Source organism: Propithecus coquereli, unplaced genomic scaffold (assembly GCF_000956105.1).
Source record: "Propithecus coquereli isolate 6110/MARCELLA unplaced genomic scaffold, Pcoq_1.0 Scaffold907, whole genome shotgun sequence".
NCBI classification, from domain to species: domain Eukaryota; kingdom Metazoa; phylum Chordata; class Mammalia; order Primates; family Indriidae; genus Propithecus; species Propithecus coquereli.
Window position 1 is genome coordinate 169411 of NW_012155363.1, and position 21756 is coordinate 191166.

Genomic DNA, 21756 nt, shown 5'->3' on the forward strand with positions numbered 1-21756 from the left:
TGCCGGCTCCCCAAGGAAAGCGAAAGCCAATAAAACTTGTCTCCCACTTACCTGCTGAGTCTTCAGTCTGCGGGGCGTAGGCCGGTCCAGACCCCTCTGGAGCTTCCGGGGAGGTGCCATGTCCTGCCTGGTGCTGGGCAGAGTCCGCCTTCCCTCTCGGGCCGGGTGGCAGGGCCAGGGCTGTCGGGCGAGGGCGCACCGCGGCATGCCTCGAGGGCCTTCGTGTTCCGGGGGCGTCTGTGTCGATCTTCCAAGATTAGGATCCCCCCAGCGTGGACTCCTGGAGAGCGGGTTGTGGGTGACCAGCTGGGTCACCTGGGACATGTGACCGACCCTCTCTGGGCCTCAGTTTTAACATCCACACGATGGTGATGACATCGGCTTCAAGGGGCTTTTAGGAAGATGAAACCAGGCAGTGCCGACGCAGTGCTTGGCACAGAGCCCGGCATACAGCAAGCGCACAATAAGTGTTGGCAGAAAGGAGGGTCGGGGAGGAGAAGATACGGTAAGAGAATGTGGGGGGGAGGGGGAGCAGGGAGGGCAGAGGTGAAGACGGGCAGGGATGAGGTGCGGGCAGACGCCCCAGAGCCCTGGGCCACGGGCGCTCAGCCCTGCCCGGGCCACAGGCGCTGACCTGCGGCAGGCCCGTCCCGCCGGCCTCTAACTCCTGGACTTTGGGGACCGAAAAGAACCTTCGATGGCAGTCGCCCGGTTGCAGCCCCCTTGGGGCACACACATGCAGGCACATGTGCACAGACAGGAACTTCTGGGGGGGGGGGGCTGCTGCCTCAGTTTCCCCAAAGCCCCAAGTCCTTCGGAAGCCGTCCTTCTAAAACTGTGTGATGGACCCCGCTCCGGTCCCAGTCAGGAAGCGACGTGGTGGCCATCGCCTCCCTGCTGCCGGTGCCCAAAGGGGACACTTCCTGTGCCGTGCTCGGCCCAGGACGGACTTGCTGTCCCGTGGCGGGTGTGCCACATCCTCCCTCCACTGCATCCTCCACGAGGCTCTGTGCCTGCTGTTGGTTCCTCCTGTTTACATTCTTCCCACCCTCTGGCCTGGGAAGAGCCACTCCTGCTGCGGGATCGGCCGGAACAGCAGCTCCGAGCTGCGAGGCCAGGTCCGGAGCCCCCGGGAGGCCCAGGACGCAGTGGTGGGCCTCTGTCACCTCTCACCTCCTATTCTTCCCGCACACCCCCAGGGGGAGCTCCTGGGTCAGGCTCTGGGTGGAGGGCAGCAGCTCCTGCCACGTCCCTCCAGGCCACCGGTGAGCCCCCTGCTCCAGGGATGACGGACTTGAGGTTTCGGCTCCATGCAGACTCCAGCCCCCACATCCTGATGTTCCACAAGTGCTGCTCCCACGCGCCCCGCTCGTCGCCTTCGTGCTCTCCTGACTGCTGTCTCTCAGAGCAGGTGCCACAGTCCCTGCCCGCCCGCCCTGCACCGCGGCCTCGGCGAGCCGGAGAGACCCGCTCAGCCACACTCGGGCTTCCGATCCCCAGGCCGCCCACCCCTCGGGCCAGAAGCCAGAGAGCCCACGATGCCGCCATAAATACGACCACTTTATTAACATACACAGACCAGCACTGACGGCGACGGGGGCGGAGCCCGCGGTCCATAACCACACGCCCGTGGAAACAGCCTCCCACGGGGGCGTGACGTGTGGCGGCCCCGCCGCGCACACGGGCTCTGCACACGGGAAGCCGAGCGGAGGCCAAGCTGTGAGAGGGTCCTGTGGAAGGAGGGCACCCGGCCTCCGGCTGCCCGGGCCCTCCTTGCCCCCCAGGGTGCTCCCCAGTAGGGATCACCTGCAGGCTCCTCGAGAAGGCCCCGCCCCCCCGGAGCAAACGGCTCCCCCGCTCCCCGCTGGCCTTCGGGCCTGGGCCCCTTGGCTGGGGACCGCTAGGCTAGGGAGCGGGAACCGCAGCCCAGGAGCCACACGGGCAGATGTGCGAGTTCCCACAGCGGGGCGGCTCTGTCCGGGAGGGGTGGAGGAGCGCTGGGGGCCCCCGCACAGGTCCGTGGGCTGTGGGGTGTCCCTGTTCGACAGCCGAGGCTCAGTGTCACACTCGCAGCACAAGCGCCCTGCGGGACGGTGTCTGTGGGGCCCCCCCGAATCTGCAGCAGCCCTAGGGCGGGGTGCTCTGTCTGGGTCTCCAAGGGGCTGCAGCCGCCGGCCTAGGAGTGGGGGGGCCTGCAGGAGTGGCAGCACGCCTTGCTGTAGTACCAGTGGCCGCACAGGTTCACCTTGATGGCCAGGGCGCAGTTGGTGCCCGGCTGGTCCTGGCAGCTGTCGTCTGGGGGAGGAACGTGGAGGGGCAGGCATGTCAGGAGGCGGTGATGGGGTGAGCACCCCACGGGACCCTCCGCCTCTGCTCCTCCGCTGCCGGAGGACGGCCCTGGTGGCCGCGCCCCTGTGGACAGGTGGACCCATGCACCGTGTCCAGGTGCAGGGCAGCAGGCCTCCCACCCGGCAGGGCTCCGGTTCCGGCTCTCTTCTGCTCCCCGAGGTGTCCCAGATCCCGTCAAGTGATCTGATCTGTGCACCAAGGGGGCGACCCCCAGGGGCCAGGATGTGGAGGAGCTGCCGGTCTCATCCAGGGGTCCAAACACCCCAGGAACTGCACAGGTGCCTCCCCCGCCCACCGCGCGACACGTCCAAAGCAGGACCCATCGCCTGCCACGCCCACACCCACCTCGGCCCGGCACCTTCCTCCATCTCCCAGGTGCCTAGGCCGGTGGCCCGCTCCAGCCCTCCCTCCCTGGCCCCATGTGCCAGCGCCTGGCGTGCCAGCTGAGCCCTCCTCACCTGGGGGCTCCGTGGGGCAGGGCTGCAGGTCACAGGCCTGTCTGCTGACGGGCTTCACCAGCGGGTCGCAGCCTCGGACGATGTCTGTCCCCTGGTAGCACTTCACGTCCCGCATCCTCACGCCCACCCCGCAGGTCTTGGTGCACTGTGGGGAGACGGGCGGCATGGGCCAGGCCCCCGCCGGACGGGGCAGGGGTTGGGGCAGGAGGAGGAGACCTTCCCCACCCTGCCCGCCGACCTTCCCCACCCTGCCGGCTCCCAGGCTGACGAGGGAGGTGCAGAAGCTCATCTGAAACTAGAGCCTGCAGCTCCAGGGCCGAGTGTAGGCGACCAGGAGGAGAGGGCACAGGCAGGCGGCCAGACACTGACTCTCGTTCCTGCCCAGCCTGCCTCAGTCTCCCCAGTGCACGGTGAGGGCGTCCCCTCCTCCCTCAGCTCCTGCTTGCTGGGTCTGTGACGCAAAGTGCTCGTCGTGTGCCAATCAAACGCGTCTGCCAAGGCCACCACCCCACCATGGCTCCCTCGTCCAGATGTTCCCCTTGGAAAACCCCGCTGCCCTCCCAGGACACCAACTACCCTGCTGTCCTGCCAAGATCCTAGGGGCGCGGCTCCCTCACACTCTCCCAACACAGTGACCCCACATCACCCAGGCACGTCTGGGACCCAAGCCCTCAGTTGCCTGAGGCGTGGGGTGGCGGGTCCCAGGCCAGGCTCCTCTCCAGTTCTGTTTGCAAAGGCGCAGGGAGAACCCACTACCACTGGGCAGAAAGGCTGCCCGCCCCGAGCTGGCGCGGTCTGGGGGCCAGACGACAGTCGCCCTTTGGCAGGAGCCCCGGGGAACCTCTGGACGTGCCCTGGAGACCACGCTGGCCCTGGTGCCAGCCCCGCCGTCCCCAGGGAGTGGACAGGGTGGGGTAGTGAGAGGCACAAACACTTGCCGAGCCACTGCTGTGCCCCAGCACCGTGGGGGACAGCCACAGGGGAAGGGGGGCTGCCAACTGGGGCGAAAGTGACAGAGGCCCACGTGCCCTCCACGCATCTGTGCCAGCCCCTCCTCCACCGTGCAGTAGAGGGGCCTCTGTCGCAGCTCTCGGGCCTTCCTTTTGGGGTCCTCCCCTTCACGGCTCTCCCTCCTGCCCCAGCCCAGCACCCAGTGAGATACGTGCACCCCGCAGTGGCCCCCCCGACCTGAAGCCGACGCTCTTCCCAAGGACAGTTCTCAGCGGGGCTCCTGGCCCCCACCCTCGCCTCCCAGCTGGGCTTGGCCGTTCCAGGGGGCAACCTGCGCTCCCAGCAGCCGGGGTCTCTGCCACTGGCTCCGGGCTGACGCCTGCTCCTCCTGTGGGCCTAGCTCTACCCGGAGAGCCCCCGCACCCCAGCCTGCCCCTCCTCACCTGGGGGTTCCTTTTGTGGGCCACAGCGGAAGGATGTCACCTCGCACAGGCGTGTGTGGTGAGGACAGGGTGGGGCCCAAACGCTGGGCCTGGGTGGGTGCAGGAGGTCCTGGACCCCACATTCCGAGTAGGGGCAGCACTGTTGTGGCCCCAGCCTCGCCCCATTTGCAGACTCTTGGGATCTTCCCTTTGAGCTCCTAGGTTTTAGGATCTGGCCTCTACCCGCCACAGCGGCCCAGGGCGCCAGGGCCTTGGACACATTGTGGAGCATCTCGGTGCACAAATGGGCTCCAAGTCTCATCTGATGCCCCTGTTTTGTCCCCTGGGCATGAAGAAACTGAGGCCAGAGGCGGCAGAGGCCCAGGTCACATGGTCTGGCCATGGCGGCCCTAGCCTTGCTCTCCAGTAGCGCTCACGGAGCCTGGCACCTCCCCAGGTGGCCCCGGGAGCACGCGGCCCTGCCAGGTGGGGACGGCAGGGCACGGGCGGCACTGCTGCCAAGGGGACCATGCAGAGTGTCTGGCACGTGCTATGAACACGGGCGTGTCTTACGGCCGTCAGACACGCCTGCCGCTGTGGTGCAGGAAAGGCTGGGGGCTCACGCCCCCAGGGCCGCACAGGGAGGGGCCCGAGAGGCGGATCCGCCCGCTGCACTCTGCCTGCCAGGCCGCCCGGTGAAGCCAGGCCTCCTGCCCACCTCGGGCTCCCCACCTGGCCCCCGGGCAGGCTGGTCGGGGCCTCCCTTCACGCCGCAGAGCACTCACTCCACCTGGGCTTGGCCCCTGGGACAACGGACAGACCTGGGCCCCAGTGTCCCTCCCCCCAGGAACCGTGGAACCCTGAGCGGGTCGGGTATCTCTGAACTTCAGTCTCCTCCTCTGAGAAATGGGCAGAGGAGCCCTCCGCATGGCGCTCTGAGGAGAGAGGACGCTCTAGGGGCAAAAGCTGGGCCTGGGCTGCCCACTTGGGCCCTGCTCCCTCGGCAGAGAGGGGAGACTTCAGCCTGTCCCCCCCCCCCGACATCCTGAAGGCCGCGGGGTCTGTGGGCTAAGGAGCCCACGGAATCACGAGGGGCCAGGCCTGTGCCCTCCCCTGGGGCCCTGCCTTGGCTGTGGCTCCCTGGGACCAGGCCCGAGTCTGACTCAGCCTGGATGACCCCAGTGACCCCCAGGGTCTGCCTGCCCTGGCGCGTCAGCCACGCGTGCAGCCACACGCACAACGTGGAGGCCACGACTCAAGGCCAGAGCGACTGGGCCAAAGCACACCCAGGACGGGCGCTGCAGGGAGCCCAGGGTGAGATCGGGGACGGTTTCCGGAGCGAGTGGCCCCGCGCCCGCCAACTTGGCGGAGCTGAGAGGGCTTCCCAGACAGGCAGCCCCGACAGAGGCCGTTGGAGGGGAGGTGCGTGGCGGGATGGGCGCTCTGGCCAGGCGGGAGCTCACCTCAGACCACGGGCTGGTGTACCACTTGAAGCAGGGCCTCTCGAAGCACGTGCTCTCCTCGGGGGGCTTCTTGGCGAGCCCGCACTCGGGGCCGCTGCGCGTCTGCGGCTTCCCGTTGGCCAGCTCCATGCACAGCACCAGCCGCTTCTTCACACCACGCCCACAGGTGGTGTTGCACTGCGGCGGGGACAGGGGGACGGGTCAGTGGCCGGACGGCCGAGACGCACGGCCCACGGCCCACAACGGCTGGCGCCGACAGTGTGGGCCACGGCCATCAGGAGCAAATGCTCGGATCAATGGCAACTGGCTGAGAACTCTCTGTTCGATAACCACTTGGCCCCAGATGGATTTGATCAAAAGCAATTTAGCACAAAACCATCTGTTTTGGAACAAATTTGCTAACAACAATTTGGCCAAAATCAACTTAGCAGAAAACAATTTGGCCTAAGATTATTTGGTTAATAGTGATCTGCCCCAAACAATTGGTCGAAAGCAATCTGTCTGAGAGCAAGTCGTCTGAAATGACAAGTTGGTGACAATGACGGTTGGGTAGGGAGGATACATTGGTCCTGACAAAAGGCCGCTCAGGCCAAAAGCACACGCAGCTAAACAACCCCCGCCCTGGTTTTCCAAATATCAGGAAGTCGGGGGCCCAGACAAGGCCAGTTCCGATCTGGGAAATTGTAAGGTGTTCTGTACCTGTGTGGCCTTTTGTAGTTAAATTAATTCACAGCGAATCGTGCCTCCGTCATTTGCAATCAATTCCTCATTTTCCCCGATCTGCATTCCCAGCCACTTGGCTGCAGGCAGCCGGGCTTGGGCTCCAGCACACTCACCCGCTCCCAGTCCTGGGCCAGCCAGTGGGCGGGGCAGCTCTTGTCCCCACAGGGGTGGATGGCCAGAGGCTTGGTCTCCACCTGGCACTGGGACTCGGGCACCACCCGTCCGTCGCTGGTCTTGCAGTACACGTGCCTGATGGTGCGCCCCTGCCCGCAGCTGCCGCTGCACTGCAGGGGCGCGGGGCAGCGGGTGAGAGGCGGCGGCCACTCCACGAGGGCCCCAGACAGCAGCCCCGGGGGAGGAGTGGCTCCCCAGCCAGTGTGGGGAAGCGGTTGCTGCGGTAACCATTTTTTAAATAGCATTTTCTGTTCTAATTACAGAAATAATGCGTGCTCAATGAAAAACACAAAGAAAAGCACACCTAAAAGGGTCATCTGTGCACCCACCACCCAGAGGTGCCCGGAGCTGACACCTGAGCACCTGTCTCTCCCAGATGAGAGGCAGAGACAGGAGAGCCATGGAGAGACAAAGGTGGGGAGAGACATGCAGAGAGACAGAGACAGGGAGAGATGCAGAGAGACAAAACTGGGGAGAGACATGCAGAGGCAGACGGAAAGGTTATAGAAGGGAGCGTGCTGGTGGCCACTTGCTTTTAGATAAAGGTTTTGATTCTTACAACAGCAGTGGAGAAAGGCCAGTAGGCATTCTCCCTTCACATCTTTGCTCCAGAAAAATAGGGAAACCGAGGCACATCAAACCAGAGCGCTGGGGTCCCCTCTCACTAGCCTCACGCCCCCTCCCCCCTCAACACAGGCCCCTCCTGGCCCTGCCCTCACCGGCCCCCAGTCGGACACAGTCCACTGGCGGTCGCAGGGGGGGCCCGTGCAGTTCTTCTCCCCGACAGGCCTGGTGTTGGGGTCGCACAGCTTCTCGTCCTCCGAGCAGCGGATGTCCCTGGTCACCACGCTGCGCTCCCCACACTTGGCCGTGCACTGCGAGGAAGGGGAGGGACGGTCACGACGCCGACGCCCGACCTGCAGCCGCCCGGCCGCCCGCCCCCCCCGCGCCCGCGCAGCTCACCTCCGACCACTCGGACATCTCCCACTGGGGCCCGCAGGCCGGGTTCCGGCACGTCTTGCGCTCCTCGGGCCGCACGGCCTCGGCCGCCTCACACAGGTCGCTGTACACGGAGCTGTCGAAGCCGGGCGACAGCATCTTCCAGCAGCGGACGATGCGGAACTGGTAGCCCTCACCGCAGGTGCGCGAGCACTCGCTCCAGCTGCTGGTCTCCCACCTGCCTCGGGCGGGGATGGCCTTCAGTGACCCCCACTCTGCGGCCAGGACCCCCACAACCCCACACCCCCGAAGATGATGTGCCCCCCCCCGCCCCTGTGGTCCAAAACCACGACAGGCCGGGCAGACGGGAGGGCGTGGGCTGCTGCTGTGAGACACACGGTGGTCTCCAGGGAGCACCCGAGCCGGGTCGGGGGAGGGCGCCTGAGTGTGCCTTAGACTTTAGTGACCTTCACGCCCCGCCGAGTCACACCGGTGGCTACGGCCCCCACAGGGCTGAGCGATGGGGGGCAGTGAACAGAGAGGAGCCTCGCTAGCGTGCCAGCACAGACCCCGCACCCCTACTCGGCCTGAGCAGGCCGGATTGTGGACAAGACCCCAAAGTCCTCCAGGAAGACAGACTTGGAATAAGGGGGCCAAGCCAGTGGGGCTCCGAGGGGAAGGACAGGCCCAGCCAGACCACCCTGGCGGGCCCAGGCAGCGCTCCAGAGACGGCCGGGGTCTTCTGCCCTCCCCAGAAAGGAGCAAATGTGCAAGGAGCATGAGGCGGGGCTGGCGCAGGCCGGAGGGACAGAGGGAGTGTGGCCCTGTGGGAGCAGGAGCGTTCAGCCTCCGACTCCTGTCGCTGGAGCCAGCACCCTTGGGCTCATCTGGGGACCCTGGTTGTCACTAGGGAGGTGTGCTCAGGGCTCAGCCTGCACCTGCGAGGCCAGGTGGGAGGCCTGGAGGCCAGAAAGCCAGGGCCTCCACCCCATCCGAGGGACGGCCAGTCGGCATGGAGCTTCAGGGGTAACCCCTTTGGCTTACAAACACCCGAGATGCGCCCAGCAGGCTGGGGGGCAAAGACAGCACTGTAGTCAAGAGTGACGTTGACAGTGTTTCCTAAATCTACAGTGGCAAGCATTTATGAGCACCTACTTCGTGCGAGGCACAGTGACAGATTTGACTGCAACTCCGGGTTACTGTGCCCCTGCTTGCAGGCCCCCACGGCCCTGCCCACAGCGCACCACTAAGGGGCAGGACGCTGAGTCCAGCCGCCGCTCTGGGCAGGGCAAGGCAGATCTCGCCCCCACCAGCACCCTCCCGTGGCCCCTGGGGCAGGTACCTGGGCTGGCATTCCCGCCCCGCGCAGAACTCGTGGACGGGCTCGGGACGGGTCAGGGCGTCGCAGTAGCTGTCGTCCACCTCAACGCCGTCGTAGCGGACGCACATGGCGTACGTTGACATGACCCCTGGGTCAGGACAGGGAAGGGCCTGTGAGGCACGTGGTTCACAGCCAGGACCTGGGGACCCCCGGCAAGTCACTGGACCTCTCAGGGCCTGCCCGGCTTCCTGGCTTGAGGGTCACGACAGTCACCAACTCATGGGGCAGTTGGGCAGGGACAGCTCTGGGGCTGAGCTGGCTGCCTGCAGGGTCCGACTCTTCTCTTTGCAGCCCACCCAGCCCCTCCAGCCCAGGCTGGGCACCCAGGTCCCCTGTCACTCCCCTGGGCCTTGAGCAAGCCCAGACTGGCCCTTGCAGAGGCAGGTGCAGCAGGTGCCACCTGCTCAGTCACCAAGCAGCCACCATCTGTGGACGGTGGGGGGAGGGGTGAGCCATCCAGCCCTTGGCAGCTTCTCAGACGTCGTGTTCGGTTTGCAGCCCTCCCTGCCCTCCGGCATGTCTCAGTTCCTAACAAATGTCATCTCAAACTTTCTTAATTCGTCACTATGTGTTTGCTTGCATGGGGCCGGGGTTCGCTGCTGCTGTGCGTCTGCGCACGCGCATGGGAGGGACAGACCGGCCTTCCCGGGTGACGGGCATCACAGAACAGTGCTCCCGTGGGTGCCAACTTCCCCAGGAGGAAATCGATTTCCCTGTCGGAGGGCCCAGCCACTCACGCCCCTTCCTCGCGACGCGTGTCTGAAGGCCGCGTGTCCTGCTCCCCAGCCTCAGCTCGGACAGAACGGCCGGGCCTGGGAAGTGGCCGCCGCGGGGCTTCTCCTTCCCTACTGGCCGGGCTGGGCCGCGATGGCGGTTCCCCTCCCACCAGAGCTGGGCTGTGCAGTCTCCAGCCTTCTCTGAGGGGAGGCGGCTTCCTGGCCAGCCTGCTTGGAATGTTCCGGGCCTCAGAGACACCAGCCTGGGGCCCAGGGCTCGGGGCTGGGGACTCAGAGCCCGCCAGGAGCGTGATTGCTCATCCTGCCTCCCCGGCGAGTGGGGACACAGCAGGCCTCGGTCAAGACAGGCTGCAGTTCGAGTCCCAGCTCAGCGTCTCCGGGGGTGACACGGCCACCCTCAGGCTCTTCAGGCCTCACTTGCTCAGCCCCGAAACGGAACCTTCTACAAAGGTCACCCGGGAGACTCGGGGGCAGGAGCCCATCACAGGGTGGAAGCTCTGCCCCCCACCCTGTGTGCCCCTCTGTCTCTCTCTCTCCCCACCCCCCCGCCCAGGTGGTGCGAGCAGGGTTCATCCTGCAGTCCCCAAGGGGGGTCCTCCCCTCCAGAAGGCCAGGTGTGGGGACAGGATGGGCATGTCCGTGCCCTGCGCCCGGGGCCCTGCTCAGAGCCTCTGGTAACTGGAGAAGAACCCCGTTCTCCAGCCCGAGAGAGGCAGGGCCAGCGTGAGCAGAGTGTGAGGCTCACAGCCACCGGGCCACCTCTCTCCTTCCCCGTCTTCAGGGCCCGTCCCCTGAGACGCACCAGGCTGTGGGGTGGGGCTGCCGTCAAGCCCAGACGGCCAGCCCACTGCCCGGCATCCTCACCAGCCAGGGAATGCAGGCTGTCCCAAGCCCTGGCCGGCTGAGGGTGCCGAGAGCATCCTACATTTTGAGGGGCAGCCAGGCACCATCTACACACACCACGAAGTCCCAGGTAGAAGTGTGGCCGCAGAGCCGGCACTCGGGCTGTCTCCACCACCGCCCCTGCATCCTGGTCCGGGTTGACATCGAACCTCGCGGCACCCCCAGGGGAGAGAGCCAGAGGGGGCAGCAGTCGCGGCCCCCGCCCTAGAGCCTGGGCCAACGTCTCAGTGTGCCGGTGTCGGCCACACCATAGTCCCACAGACGTGGGCTCAGATCCCAGCTGGACACCTGCCAGTCGCAGGTGTGTGTCTGTCTAGGCTCTACCGGGAGGTAGGTCGCTGCCCCCCAACTCCTCCCCTGCTGGTCCGGTCCTAGAATCTGACTGATTCCTGGGTCACTCACAGATCACAGCGTCTATTTCTCTCTTCCCACGCTTGCTGCGAACAGAAGTCCTCACCGCCTAGGTCTCTCACTTCCAACCCAAAGGGCGTGCGCCCCAGTGAGATGAAACATGAATGGCAGCAGATGCGAGGTCACTGGGGGTGGCTTGGTGGCCCCCCAGGGCCTGGGCCTGGCCATGGCACCATGAGAACTGGGGTGCCCGCATCCGACACCCTAACTCCCGACACATCCTGCCCCCGGGTCAGGAAGCCACCAGACAAGTGCCCTGTGGGAAGTTTGGGGCTCCCCCAGCCCCAATCCCCACTACCTTGGCACCCCACGACAGTACCTGTGGTGCAGGTGGCACTGCAGGGCTCGTGGGACGAGAGCTTCCACCGGTACATGTCCGCGGGACTCACGCCCTGCTTGCGTGCCTTGGGCCTGGGCCTGGGAAGGAGGCCGGGAGAGAAGGTGGTGAGAACCCTGGTGCCCACCAGGGGCCTGCCTGAGCCCCAGGCCATGTCCCTACCCCTCCGAGTCCCCCAGTCTCAGGCAGAAGGGGGTGACGTGCCCAGGGGGCACCTTCAGGGCTGAGCAGACATTGGCATGTTTTCCACTCCACAACTGCACCGAGAGGCCGGAGCTCCTCGGGTGTGGGCAGCGTGTTGGAGAACACGGGGCCAGCGTGGTGAGGCCCTGCTCACACACAGCCTTCGCCTTATCGCACGGCTGGCAGGCTCCTCCTTCCCTCCCGGCAGGGGGCCTGGGAAGGCAGAGCCCTCGCCTGCCGCCCTCAGCCCGGACACTGGCCATTCAGCCTCCAAGGATCAAAGCGAAGCCACTGGGCTGCAGACAGGGCGTGGCCAGGGCGCTCGTGGCGGCCCAGGTCTGCGATGGCTGCACAGCCCGGGGAGGGAGGGGGGCATGCTGGGTCCCGGCCAGCCACCAGCTATGATTCTTGGCCGGAACTCAGGCAGCCAAAGCCACTATTGTTAGGACTGTTCGCTTCTTTGAACCAGTAGGTGTGCCTGGGCCCAGCCTCCGCATCCACATGCGACTGGCAGGCGCATTTGGGACTCAGCAGGGAAGGAGGGAAGCAGACACAGCCCCGTGGCCCAGGCGTCTGCTCTGTCCCCAGAGCGGCCCAGCCAGCAGCGGCCTCAGGCTTCTCCTTCCCTGTTAAACTGGGCTGTGCTGCCAGCTCCACTGTGCTCTGGGTGGCCCGGGCTGGCTAAGGACGACCCTGAGCTAGCGTCCTTCACAGGTCCTTTCCTCGGGACACTCTGTCCCCGGGGGGGTCAGGCGCAGGGTGTCTGTCATGGGGCGCCACACCCCGAAAGGCTTTCTGGCTGACTCCACGATGGAGACAGCGGCTGGCACTGAACTGGGAGTTTGCGACCAGCAGTCGGTGGGGAAGTGCCCTTGGGTTTGCTTGTCCCTCCCAGAGTGTCCCGGCGACGGCGAACTTCAGGGACGGACGTTGCCCTAACGCACGTCTCTGACCCAGGAAACGATCTACCAACGGGGGCTTAAATAATGGTTTCACCGATGTGGTTCCCAAACTCGGCGGGAGAGGAGAGCGGGGGAGGAGGCCGGCGGGCTGGGGGCTGGTCTCCCTGTGTGCTCGAAGCCAGGTGGCCTCCCGCACCTGGAGCCTGTTCGGCCCTTTTCCAGGCGTCAAGGGGAAGCGAAGTCCCCTCTCCCCTATTTAAAAATGAGAGGAAACTTTTTAAATGGGGGCTGTCCCAAGACCCTGTCACGTCAGAACAAAGGGCTGTGGAAACTCGCAGAGCTCCCCGGTGACATCTGCGAGCACACCCAGCCCGGGTGAGCAGATCGTTTTGGGGAGGAGGAGCCCAGAGACCAGTCCCTAATCTTGATTCAGAAAACACCCAGCCTTGCTGATCAGGTCCCCGCCCTGCTTTCCACAGCTTTAAATCCTCCCCAGGAGCAAAGGGGACGAAAGGACCCAGCTCCCGCCCCCCCCACCCCCACCCGCCACGGAGAAGCCCCATCTTTCTCTAATTACGCCCCGGCCAGCAGGCAGCGTGACTCATCCTCGGCTCGAGAGAGCCGCCCGGTTCAAAATAACCCTCTGGATGCGAAGCACCAAAGGTATTTCTGGAGGGGCTGCCCACACGTCACTCTCCGCGGCGCCGCGGCGCGTGTGCGCATGGCACGTGCAACTCTCGAACAGAACCCTGCATATATTCGCACAACAGTGCAACGCCTCACAGGCCCCTTCTTGGAAGCGGCACCAAGAAGCAAAACACCCAGGAAATCGCCGAACCACCAGCCCTTCCCTCGCCCGCGTGGGAGGGAGGAGACGGCCCCCCCAGCCGCGAGAGTCAGGGCTGCTAGACATGGCTCGTGACGGCTGCGGAGTCGCTGGGATGTTCCGAGTCGCCTGTGGCCACACGGGGTCCCTGCCCAGCTGCCGGGCTGGATGCAGCTCAGGCAGCCCCCGCGGGAGAAGGTCCGAGATGACCGTGTTTGTTTACAAACGAAACAGAAAGCGGCTGTTTCTGTCCCTCCCCCAGGCGGGGACTCTGGGTCTCAGAGGCTTGTTCCTGATGTCTGAGTCTGGTGACAAGGGCCCCTCCCTTGATTATTTGAAGCTCTTCTGGGAAGATGAAAATAGCCCTTCCTTTCTGGGCCGCCTTCTCTCCTAGCAGACGCGACTTCCTGTGTTTGGACGGCTTGGCCGAGACGTGGCTATTTCGGCCTGGCAGGTCCCCTCTGCCCTTTATCTCTGCGGAACATCTTCGCGGCTGTGGCAGCGTCCTTTGATGGCAGCCGGCTGGGGGAGCCACTGCGCCTCCCCACGCTGGGCCTTTCCGAGTGCTGACAGCCTATTTTGTCGATCCTGCGCCCCCGGACGGGCCCTGGAAACCCAATCTGTCCCCAAGGCGCGAGGCAATGGGGCAGGGAGACTTTAACACGTGGCTTGAGGGTCTGAAAGCCATGCCATGCCCCCCGTCCTGGGCATCGTTGAATATCTGAGCCAGTGGGCCCCGAGGGCACCCCCCCACAAGCCCCGCACTGAGAAATGGGGAAACTGAGGCCCAGAGGAGGGCAGGGACGTGTCCCTCTCACACAGTGGGTCAGCTGCCGGCATTCTCAAACCCTGAGCGCCCTGGTCCCCCTGATAAGGCCCAGTAGCTGGCTGTGCCACCCAAGCCACGGTCCTGGGAGCCCCCGCAAGGCTCAATGTATTATTTATCATTAATGTTGCCAGCTTCAGCTCCCTGGGTCCCCCCTGCCTTGTGTCACACTCGGCACACAGGGCCACGCCCTGCGTGACCCGCGCTGATGGTGCAGAAGCCAGGCTCACAGCTAGAGTGACGCCCAGTCACACAGCCAAGTGCTGGCGGACTCTGCTCTCCCCGCTCAGGCTCACATCCTGCACCCCCAGAGCAAAGCCTGTCCCTCTCTGCCAGCTACCGAGTCCCCCACGCCAGCGAGAGGCCCCTCTCTGGAGGCTTTGAGGGTGCCAGGGTGGGTGACCAGACAGCCTGGTGCCATGCTTGTGGGCAGAGGGGCAGCCGGAGGGGGCTCCAAGGCTCCACTCTGTCCACCCAGAGCACGTCGGAAGTGGCCCCAGACGTGCCCCAAGCCCCACAGCCCCGGCGTCCTGTGGGAGCCAGAGACCTCAGACAGCACTCCGAGAAAGGGGCAGGCACCCCTGGGCTCCAGGCTCGCCAGGGAGGCAGCTTTGCTGCTCTTGTCCCCTGGAGACGGGTGAGAGGTAGCCCCAAACCACATCACCTCTAGAGTAAACCTCGGATCTCCTAAGGAGGCCCACGTCGGCCCCCCAGCCTGGCTGGGTCGAAGTCCTGCTTGGGGCTAAAGTCAAGGGCTTGGGCAGGTGCTCGGAAAACAGAAAAAAGCGAACAGCAGTGGGCCCAACCCACCCCCAGTCCCCCCCAGCCCAGCAGGGACCGGGACGGGCTCAGTCTGACCAGAGACAGCCTCCCGGCCCATTTGAGCTGCTGGGGAGAAGAGCAGGGACTGGCAAGGTGGCCACCCTCTGTCCAGGGGGCTTATCGCCAGGGACCTCCGCGGGGGACACAGTGGGGCCACCCTGCTCCCAGCGGGCGCCTGACCCAGGGAGGCTCCTGACCTTGGGCCCCTCCAGGCCTGGCTGTGACTGCCCAGGCGTCCCCAGCTGCGGCCTCGGCTCTGGGGGCCTGGCCCCAGGTGGACTCTCACGGCTGGTGTCAGCTACAGCCAGTCTTGTCCTCAGTCCCTGACTGGGGTCTGGCCTCTGGGTGAGGAGCCCCTGGGTCCTGCTCCACCTTCTCTCTGCCTGTGGTGGAGGCTGGCACTGGCCCGCTCTGCACCTGAGGGTGGCCTGGGCACCCGCGTCCTGCCGCACAGCCAGGGGCCCCAAGTCCTCGGCTCTGTGACCTCGAGTACCTCGTGCGCCCTCCCTGAGCCCCGCTAAGGCAGTGGTGACGATCACGTTTGCACGCATGTAAACTGCTGAGCCCCGTCCCTGGCTCTTGCAGGGTGCTCGGCACTGTTGGCTTCCTGCCCAGGCAGCAGCTCCGCACGGGCCGTGACCCGTGGACCTAACGCCAGGGGCAGACGTGCTGCAGCCTCTGGCCTCGTGCTCAGATCCACCGGGCGGCAGGTGGGGCCCTGCGGGGGAGTGGCCCTCCCTCTCTTACCTCCAGGTCCCCGCCCTCCCGGCCAGACCCTGCAGCCTGGCCTCACTGCCCCCTGGGCCTTGGCACCGGCCACCCCACAGGGCCCTGGACGGGGCTGGGGGTCTACCTGTGCCGCCTACCTGGCCTTGTGAGTCCTGTTCCCAGCTGAGGTGGGGAGGCTGGCGCTGACGCTGGGGACGGGCGCCTCGGAGGAGGCGTTGGTGGCCCTGTCGCTGCTCAGCTCCAGGTAGGACCCGTTGAGCAGGTAGGCGCCGGCTTCCTCAGGGTCCTCGTAGTCAACGGGGAGGCTCTCGGCCAGGGAGCTCCGCGGGGCACCCTGTGCAAAGATGCTGTTCACCGTCTCGTTGAGGGAGAGCTCTTTGGAGTCGGAGCCCGCGCCCAGGAGCTGGTCGGAGATGGCGTTGGCCGAGAGGAACTCCTGGGAGGCGAGACGGGCGTCAGCCTCTCGGTCATCCTTGTCCCCCGCGAGAGCGGTCCCGGTGGTGTTGCGGTCTACAGAGGGAGACAGGCGGCTCAACCCCAAGCCTCCCACGCCTGGGGGCCAGGGCTGCCCGGGGGAGGGACCTGGACAGGCGGGGCTGAAGTCAAGCGGCTGGACTGGGAAGCCCCCAGAAGGCAGGTTTCTGCCCAACTAAAGGACACGGTTTGGCCGAGATTCCCCACGTGGGGGCCTGGACAGTGTCCTGCGAGGGGACAGTCACCATCTGCAGTGGGCATCTTGGGATAGGACCCTTTGTGTGTGCACGTCTCAGAGGCACGATGGACCGATGGAGATTGGGAGGGTGGCGGGACAGGGTGGATGACGAGACACAGCACATGTATCTGGGGGATGGACACCCCGAAAGCCCTGACTTCACCACGACGCAATCTGTGCGCGTAACGAAATTGCGCTGGTACCCACACATCATACAAATAGAACGTGACCTTATTTGGAAATAGGGTCCTTGTAGCTGTGATCAGCTAAGAATCTTCAGATGAAATTGTCATGGATTTGGGGTGGGCCCTAAATTCAAAGACTGGCATCCTTATCAGAAGAGAGGACACGCGGGGACACACAGACACAGGACAAGTGAGCACGGATGCAGCCCATGGGCTCAGGCCATCCTCCCTAGGGGACGTGTGACTTGGGCAAGTCACTCCTGCCATCTAAGCCTCAGTGTCCCCACCTGTCCAGTGGGGACAATCACATCTGCCACAGAGAAGGCCTGTAGGTACGGACAGACCCCGAGTCCTCAGCCCTGTGCCTGCCTGGGGTGGGTCTGCGGTTCCTGGCCCCTGTTAACCTCTGCAGACCAGAGAGGGCCTGAAGACCCTTCCCCAGGGCCCCGTCCCCAGAGACCCCACTCCCTCCTGGGTACCTCGGAAGCCCTTGGGCCTGGCTGGCGCCTCGCAGGCCGCGCCGCCGGGCTGTTCGCACACCTCGTTGGTCTCCTGGCCCTTGCTCAGGCCCAGCTCCAGCTCCAGGCCCGGGTGGCCAAACAGCCGGTTGTCCAGGCCCAGCCGCTCCGAGGAGGCCTGGCTGTAGAGCGAGCCATTGTGAGGCACGAAGCCCAGAGGCCCGGCCCCGTCCAGCTCCTGGCTCTCGGCGCTGTCGGAGCCGGGCTCGGGGAAGCCGTAGTACACGGGCGGGATGCGGTGCGCGTGCGGCGGCTGCAGCAGCGTGTACTCGAAGGTGATGGAGGGGCTCTTGCCATTCTGGTTCCACACCTGGGGAGGCAGGAGAGTGGGATCCCGGCCCCTCCCCACTCTCCCCAGCCCCTCGAGCGGCTGTGGCGCACCGTGTCCCTCGCCCAAGGCCACACCCAGCCTGGGGCAGGAATGTGGGGACACACTGCGTGGAGCGGGTGTTATCTGAGTAACCACCAGCATTCGATTCTCGCCACGTGCCAGAAATCCCACGTAACAACGTAATAACGGGGTCTCCCTCCCACCACCCTCCGAGCCAGACCCACCCCCCAGCAGGCCAGTGGGGGTGGGCAAAGACCCAGGCCCCGCCTCAGCTGGGACAAGCGGAAGGTCGCCCAGCTCCAGCGGTCCCCGCGGGGTGGGCCGAGGCAGACCCCTGCAGCCCCTCCCCGGGAGCGTCTTCCGTCTTCTTCCAGAGACTCCAGCCAAGCACAGTGGTGTCAGCAGGGGGGGCCTAGGACGAGGACTCTAGGATGGGGTTTTGGAGGAGCAGGGCCACCTGCCGGCAGGGGGGTGGGAGCCCACCATGGGGCACCGAGGAAAAGGTCACCAGTGGGGAACGGGGAGCTGACACCGGCGGAGGAAATGCACTATTGGCGTAACAGCTCCAGGGTTTGAGAGTCGGCTGGGGACAGGGGTAGGGGTTAGAAAGTCATAAGGGACTGCGGAGCCACACCGAGGGCTGGGGGAGGAGCCCCCACCTAACCACCCTTGCCGGCTGGGCCGCGGTCATGTGCTGTCGTGTGCTACAGTGGAGGGCGGAGAACCAGGGAGGTTGGAGTCTAGCCAGCTGGAACCCTGAGACTTGGGATGTGGGGATCTGAGTGAATACGCTTGAAAATTTTCAAATCTCTGATTCCTTTGAATCTTCCGGGCCTAAAAATGTAGCCTCTTCCTCCCTGGTATAGCCGGCACTCCTCCTGCGGAGACCTCTGCCCCACGACCCCCTGGGCCCCTCTGGACCCATCCCACTCTCCTCACCTGGCTACCAGACCAATAGCTCAGGCTGAAGTCACGTCTCAGTCCTGGGGGAGAAGGGACCACACACCACGGCACCCCGGCCACCGACCGGAACGGTGGGGGATTCGCGCATCACGAGAACTTTGGGAGAAGTGGCTCACGTGCTACTAGGGGGCTCGCAGAAGCTCGGAGGAAGCGAGGGCCGGCCTGACGCAGGGCGCGAGCCCATCGGATCCCGCGCTTGATGCAGCACTTTGGCGCCCACAGTAGCGAGACAGACCTCGGTTCTGCCGTCAGAGCGCAGCAGAGTCCTGCACCCTCAACCCCACAGAGGCACCTGCGCCTCCTCCAGAGCAGACCGGCCTGGCCCCAGGCTGGTCCTGGGCGGCCACTGGTCTGGAAAACACGTTCTCTTCCCTCCCCCTCAGGAGGAAGGGCAGAGCGATTTTTGTTTGCACAGGGTGGGCGGCAACGGCACACACGGGGGCTTTGACCCAGGGCTACGACAGCCCCCACTCCCAGCGACAACACAGCACAAAGGGGTTGGGCCGCCCCGAGCACATCACGTCGTCCACAGTGCCGGCAGCGTGGTGGTCGGGCAGCTGAGCGGGACGTGGCGCTGGCGGCCTTGGGAAAGCACGTGTGTCTTAAAGGATCCGAGTCAACCCTCTGCAGACTCGGTGCCCCCACATCGGTGACAACGCCAGGCTCCAGGGATCTGGGGTGTGCCAGGACACCCCCTGAGAGGAAAACTGTTGCATTTCATACCCTCCACCATGCAGAATTCTGGGACAGCCTGCTCCGCGCCGGGAATATCGGTTCAGTCCGCACACCGGGTGATATATTCGTAGGAAGTTGCCCACTCTGAGTGGGACTGAGTAGACGGGCTCTGCCGCAGGCCCAGGCCGTGCCGTGAGCAGCCTGCCACCGGGCCATACGGCCTGGCAGGTCCTACAGGGACAGGGACATCTGTGGTGGGGAGAGATGTCCTATGGAGTTTCTGGAAAGCCTCACTAGGAAAAGCACAACGCGGACCCCGTGGCTCTGGGGCGAGGCCGCCCGCGGCAGACAGACACGCAGCCTTTGGGAACGAGCTTCTGGCCACAGGCCCTGGGGGAGCCAGAACTCTGCTTCAGGCCATCGCATGAGCCACACGGCCGGAGCTTTCAGCCCCACAAAGTCACGCGGTGGGGAGGCCCAGCTGCGATCCAGCACAAGACGGAAGGGTCCCCCCAGGAATAGACATGGTCAGCGCCGGGCACACGAGAAAGCGGCATCAGCCAGCATTTAGACTCCCACCGTCCGGGACGCCGGAGCCCGCCCCGCTCAGCTCACGCTGCCCTTGCGGTGCGGTGAGCGGAGAAAAGTGGTCGGACCTGGCTCGGATGGGGGGGCTCGGTGTGCAGGCTGGAAATGGGGTCTGCGTCCCCAACACCCCGTGCAGGGGTGGCCTTGACAGACGGCGGTGGAAGAAAGTCCCTCCCAGGGGCTTCAGGCAGTGCACGATGGGATCGCCCAGTTTGCAGGGACAGCAGAGTGGCCCGAGATAGGAACGGGCACCGAACCGCGGGCAGTGGCACCTGGCCTGGCCGAGCGGTCGGAGCCCGCGTGGGCAGAGGAGGAGCCTGGGCAGCGGGCGCTGGGGAGGCTGTCGTGCGGGGACGGGGAGGGGCAGGAAACGCGCAGGTCTCCGCACCGCTTGGCCATGCCTGCCAGGGAGCGTCCACCACGCCGGGCCCCGAACAGCCACGTACGAGAGCGTGGCTTTGCCAGTTGACACAGGCCAGCCTCTGCCATCGGTCAGCCCCTGCCATCGGTCACCCCACATGGTACAAGGGGTGTGTGAATGGAACAGCCACGTGGCCAAGAGGAAACCACACACAGGCTGACAGCACGGTGTCACACAAGCAAAAGCCCAGCCAGCGGCGACACTGAGCCCGTGACGCAGCACCGCCCCCAAGACAGCGCCGGTTCCTGCTTGGCAAGGTAGTCACGTCAGACCCTCCCATCCTGGAAGCGGAAGTGGCGAATCTTACTCGAAAAATACGGTTGCCCTTCCCGCCCAGGGGGCCTCCGCCAGCCCGACGTCCACGGACTCACGGAGTGCTTGGTCCACTGAGACGAGACGCCACGTGACGCTGCACTGGACAAAGGGACCCACTTACGGCAAAGGTGCCAAGTGGGCACGTGACTATGGGATGCACCGGGCCAGCCGTGTGCTGTGCCACCCAGAAACCACCAGGCTGACGGAGCGACGGGGCGAAGACGAGGCGCCAGCTTGGAGGCGACACGCCCCACAGGATGCACTGGGGCAGCCCCACGAGGCAGCACACACAGAAGCCACCGCCTGGACGGAGAGCTTGTCCCAAGAGGTGGACCGTGTGGGGCTGGGAAGCAAAGGGGCACAGTGCTGTCATTCCCAGCGACCGCTTGGGGACTCTGTGCTCCCCATCTGTGCAGCTGGAGCAGCTGGGACCCAGAGACCCCAGTTCCCATGCAGGGACACTTCCGCGAGAAGACACAGCAACAGTTTCATCAAAGGTTAAGCGACAACTGCCCCCTGCTCTCTGTGGGGCCCTGGTGCCGAGAGGCCAGCGGCAAGGAAAGGGTGGGGTGTCCCGCAGGGGCACGGACCCTAACCGGGAGGAGGATGGTGCTGTTGGACCTCAGGGGCCAAGAATGGATCTGGTACCCCGTGGATCCACTGGGACATCTCTTGGCAAACCCCTGCCCAGTTGTGATGGCAACCGGATGAGGACAGCAGCCTGGGACAGGGAAGGGCACAGAGACCACGGTCACCTCGCCAGGTGAGCCACTGGGGCCAGCTGAGGCACCGGTTGAGGCTAAAGGGACCCAGCACAGGCAGAAGAGGGGAAGCATGAGCGGCCCTGACCAGCGGCAGGTCACCCGCCGGCCCTCCTCACTGAAGGTTCCTGGGAAGGAAACCAGCCGGGACTCCGGAGGAGCCATCTCCCGTGGACAGATTCTGGGGGCGCAGCACCCACAGCCCTGCTGACCCCCAGCACACGCACCGCGACGTCCAGGCCCTGCGTGGTCGCCCCCAAGCACACGCACCGCGATGTCCAGGCCCTGCTGACCCCCAGCACACGCACCGCGACGTCCAGGCCCCGCGTGGTCCCCCCAAGCACACGCACCGCGATGTCCAGGCCCCGCGTGGTCCCCCCAAGCACACGCACCGCGATGTCCAGGCCCTGCTGACCCCCAGCACACGCACCGCGACGTCCAGGCCCCGCGTGGTCCCCCCCAAGCACACGCACCGCGACGTCCAGGCCCTGCTGACCCCCAGCACACGCACCGCGACGTCCAGGCCCCGCGTGGTCCCCCCCAAGCACACGCACCGCGACGTCCAGGCCCTGCTGACCCCCAGCACACGCACCGCGACGTCCAGGCCCTGCGTGGTCCCCCCCAAGCACACGCACCGCGATGTCCAGGCCCTGCTGACCCCCAGCACACGCACCGCGACATCCAGGCCCTGCGTGGTCCCCCCCAAGCACATGCAACGCGACGTCCAGGCCCTGCGTGATCCCCCCAGCAC

At 65.4% G+C, this 21756-nt stretch overlaps 1 protein-coding gene across 3 annotated transcripts in view; it reads right to left on the reverse strand.

Annotated features, from left to right (window-relative positions):
- Positions 1–1849: 1849 nt before the first annotated feature.
- The window catches only part of ADAMTSL2 (ADAMTS-like 2), a 31221-nt gene continuing 11314 nt past the window's right edge, over positions 1850–21756 (reverse strand). For all 3 annotated transcript variants that reach the window (XM_012664717.1, XM_012664716.1, XM_012664715.1), the window contains 10 exons: positions 16913–17261; positions 15674–16046; positions 11231–11328; positions 8822–8948; positions 7504–7717; positions 7260–7415; positions 6480–6650; positions 5644–5820; positions 2808–2952; positions 1850–2295 (listed from right to left, as the gene is read on the reverse strand). In XM_012664717.1, the coding sequence (XP_012520171.1) occupies positions 2177–2295; positions 2808–2952; positions 5644–5820; positions 6480–6650; positions 7260–7415; positions 7504–7717; positions 8822–8948; positions 11231–11328; positions 15674–16046; positions 16913–17261 (1929 nt within the window). In that variant the 3' untranslated portion in view covers positions 1850–2176. The remainder of the gene's footprint in view (positions 2296–2807; positions 2953–5643; positions 5821–6479; positions 6651–7259; positions 7416–7503; positions 7718–8821; positions 8949–11230; positions 11329–15673; positions 16047–16912; positions 17262–21756) is intronic.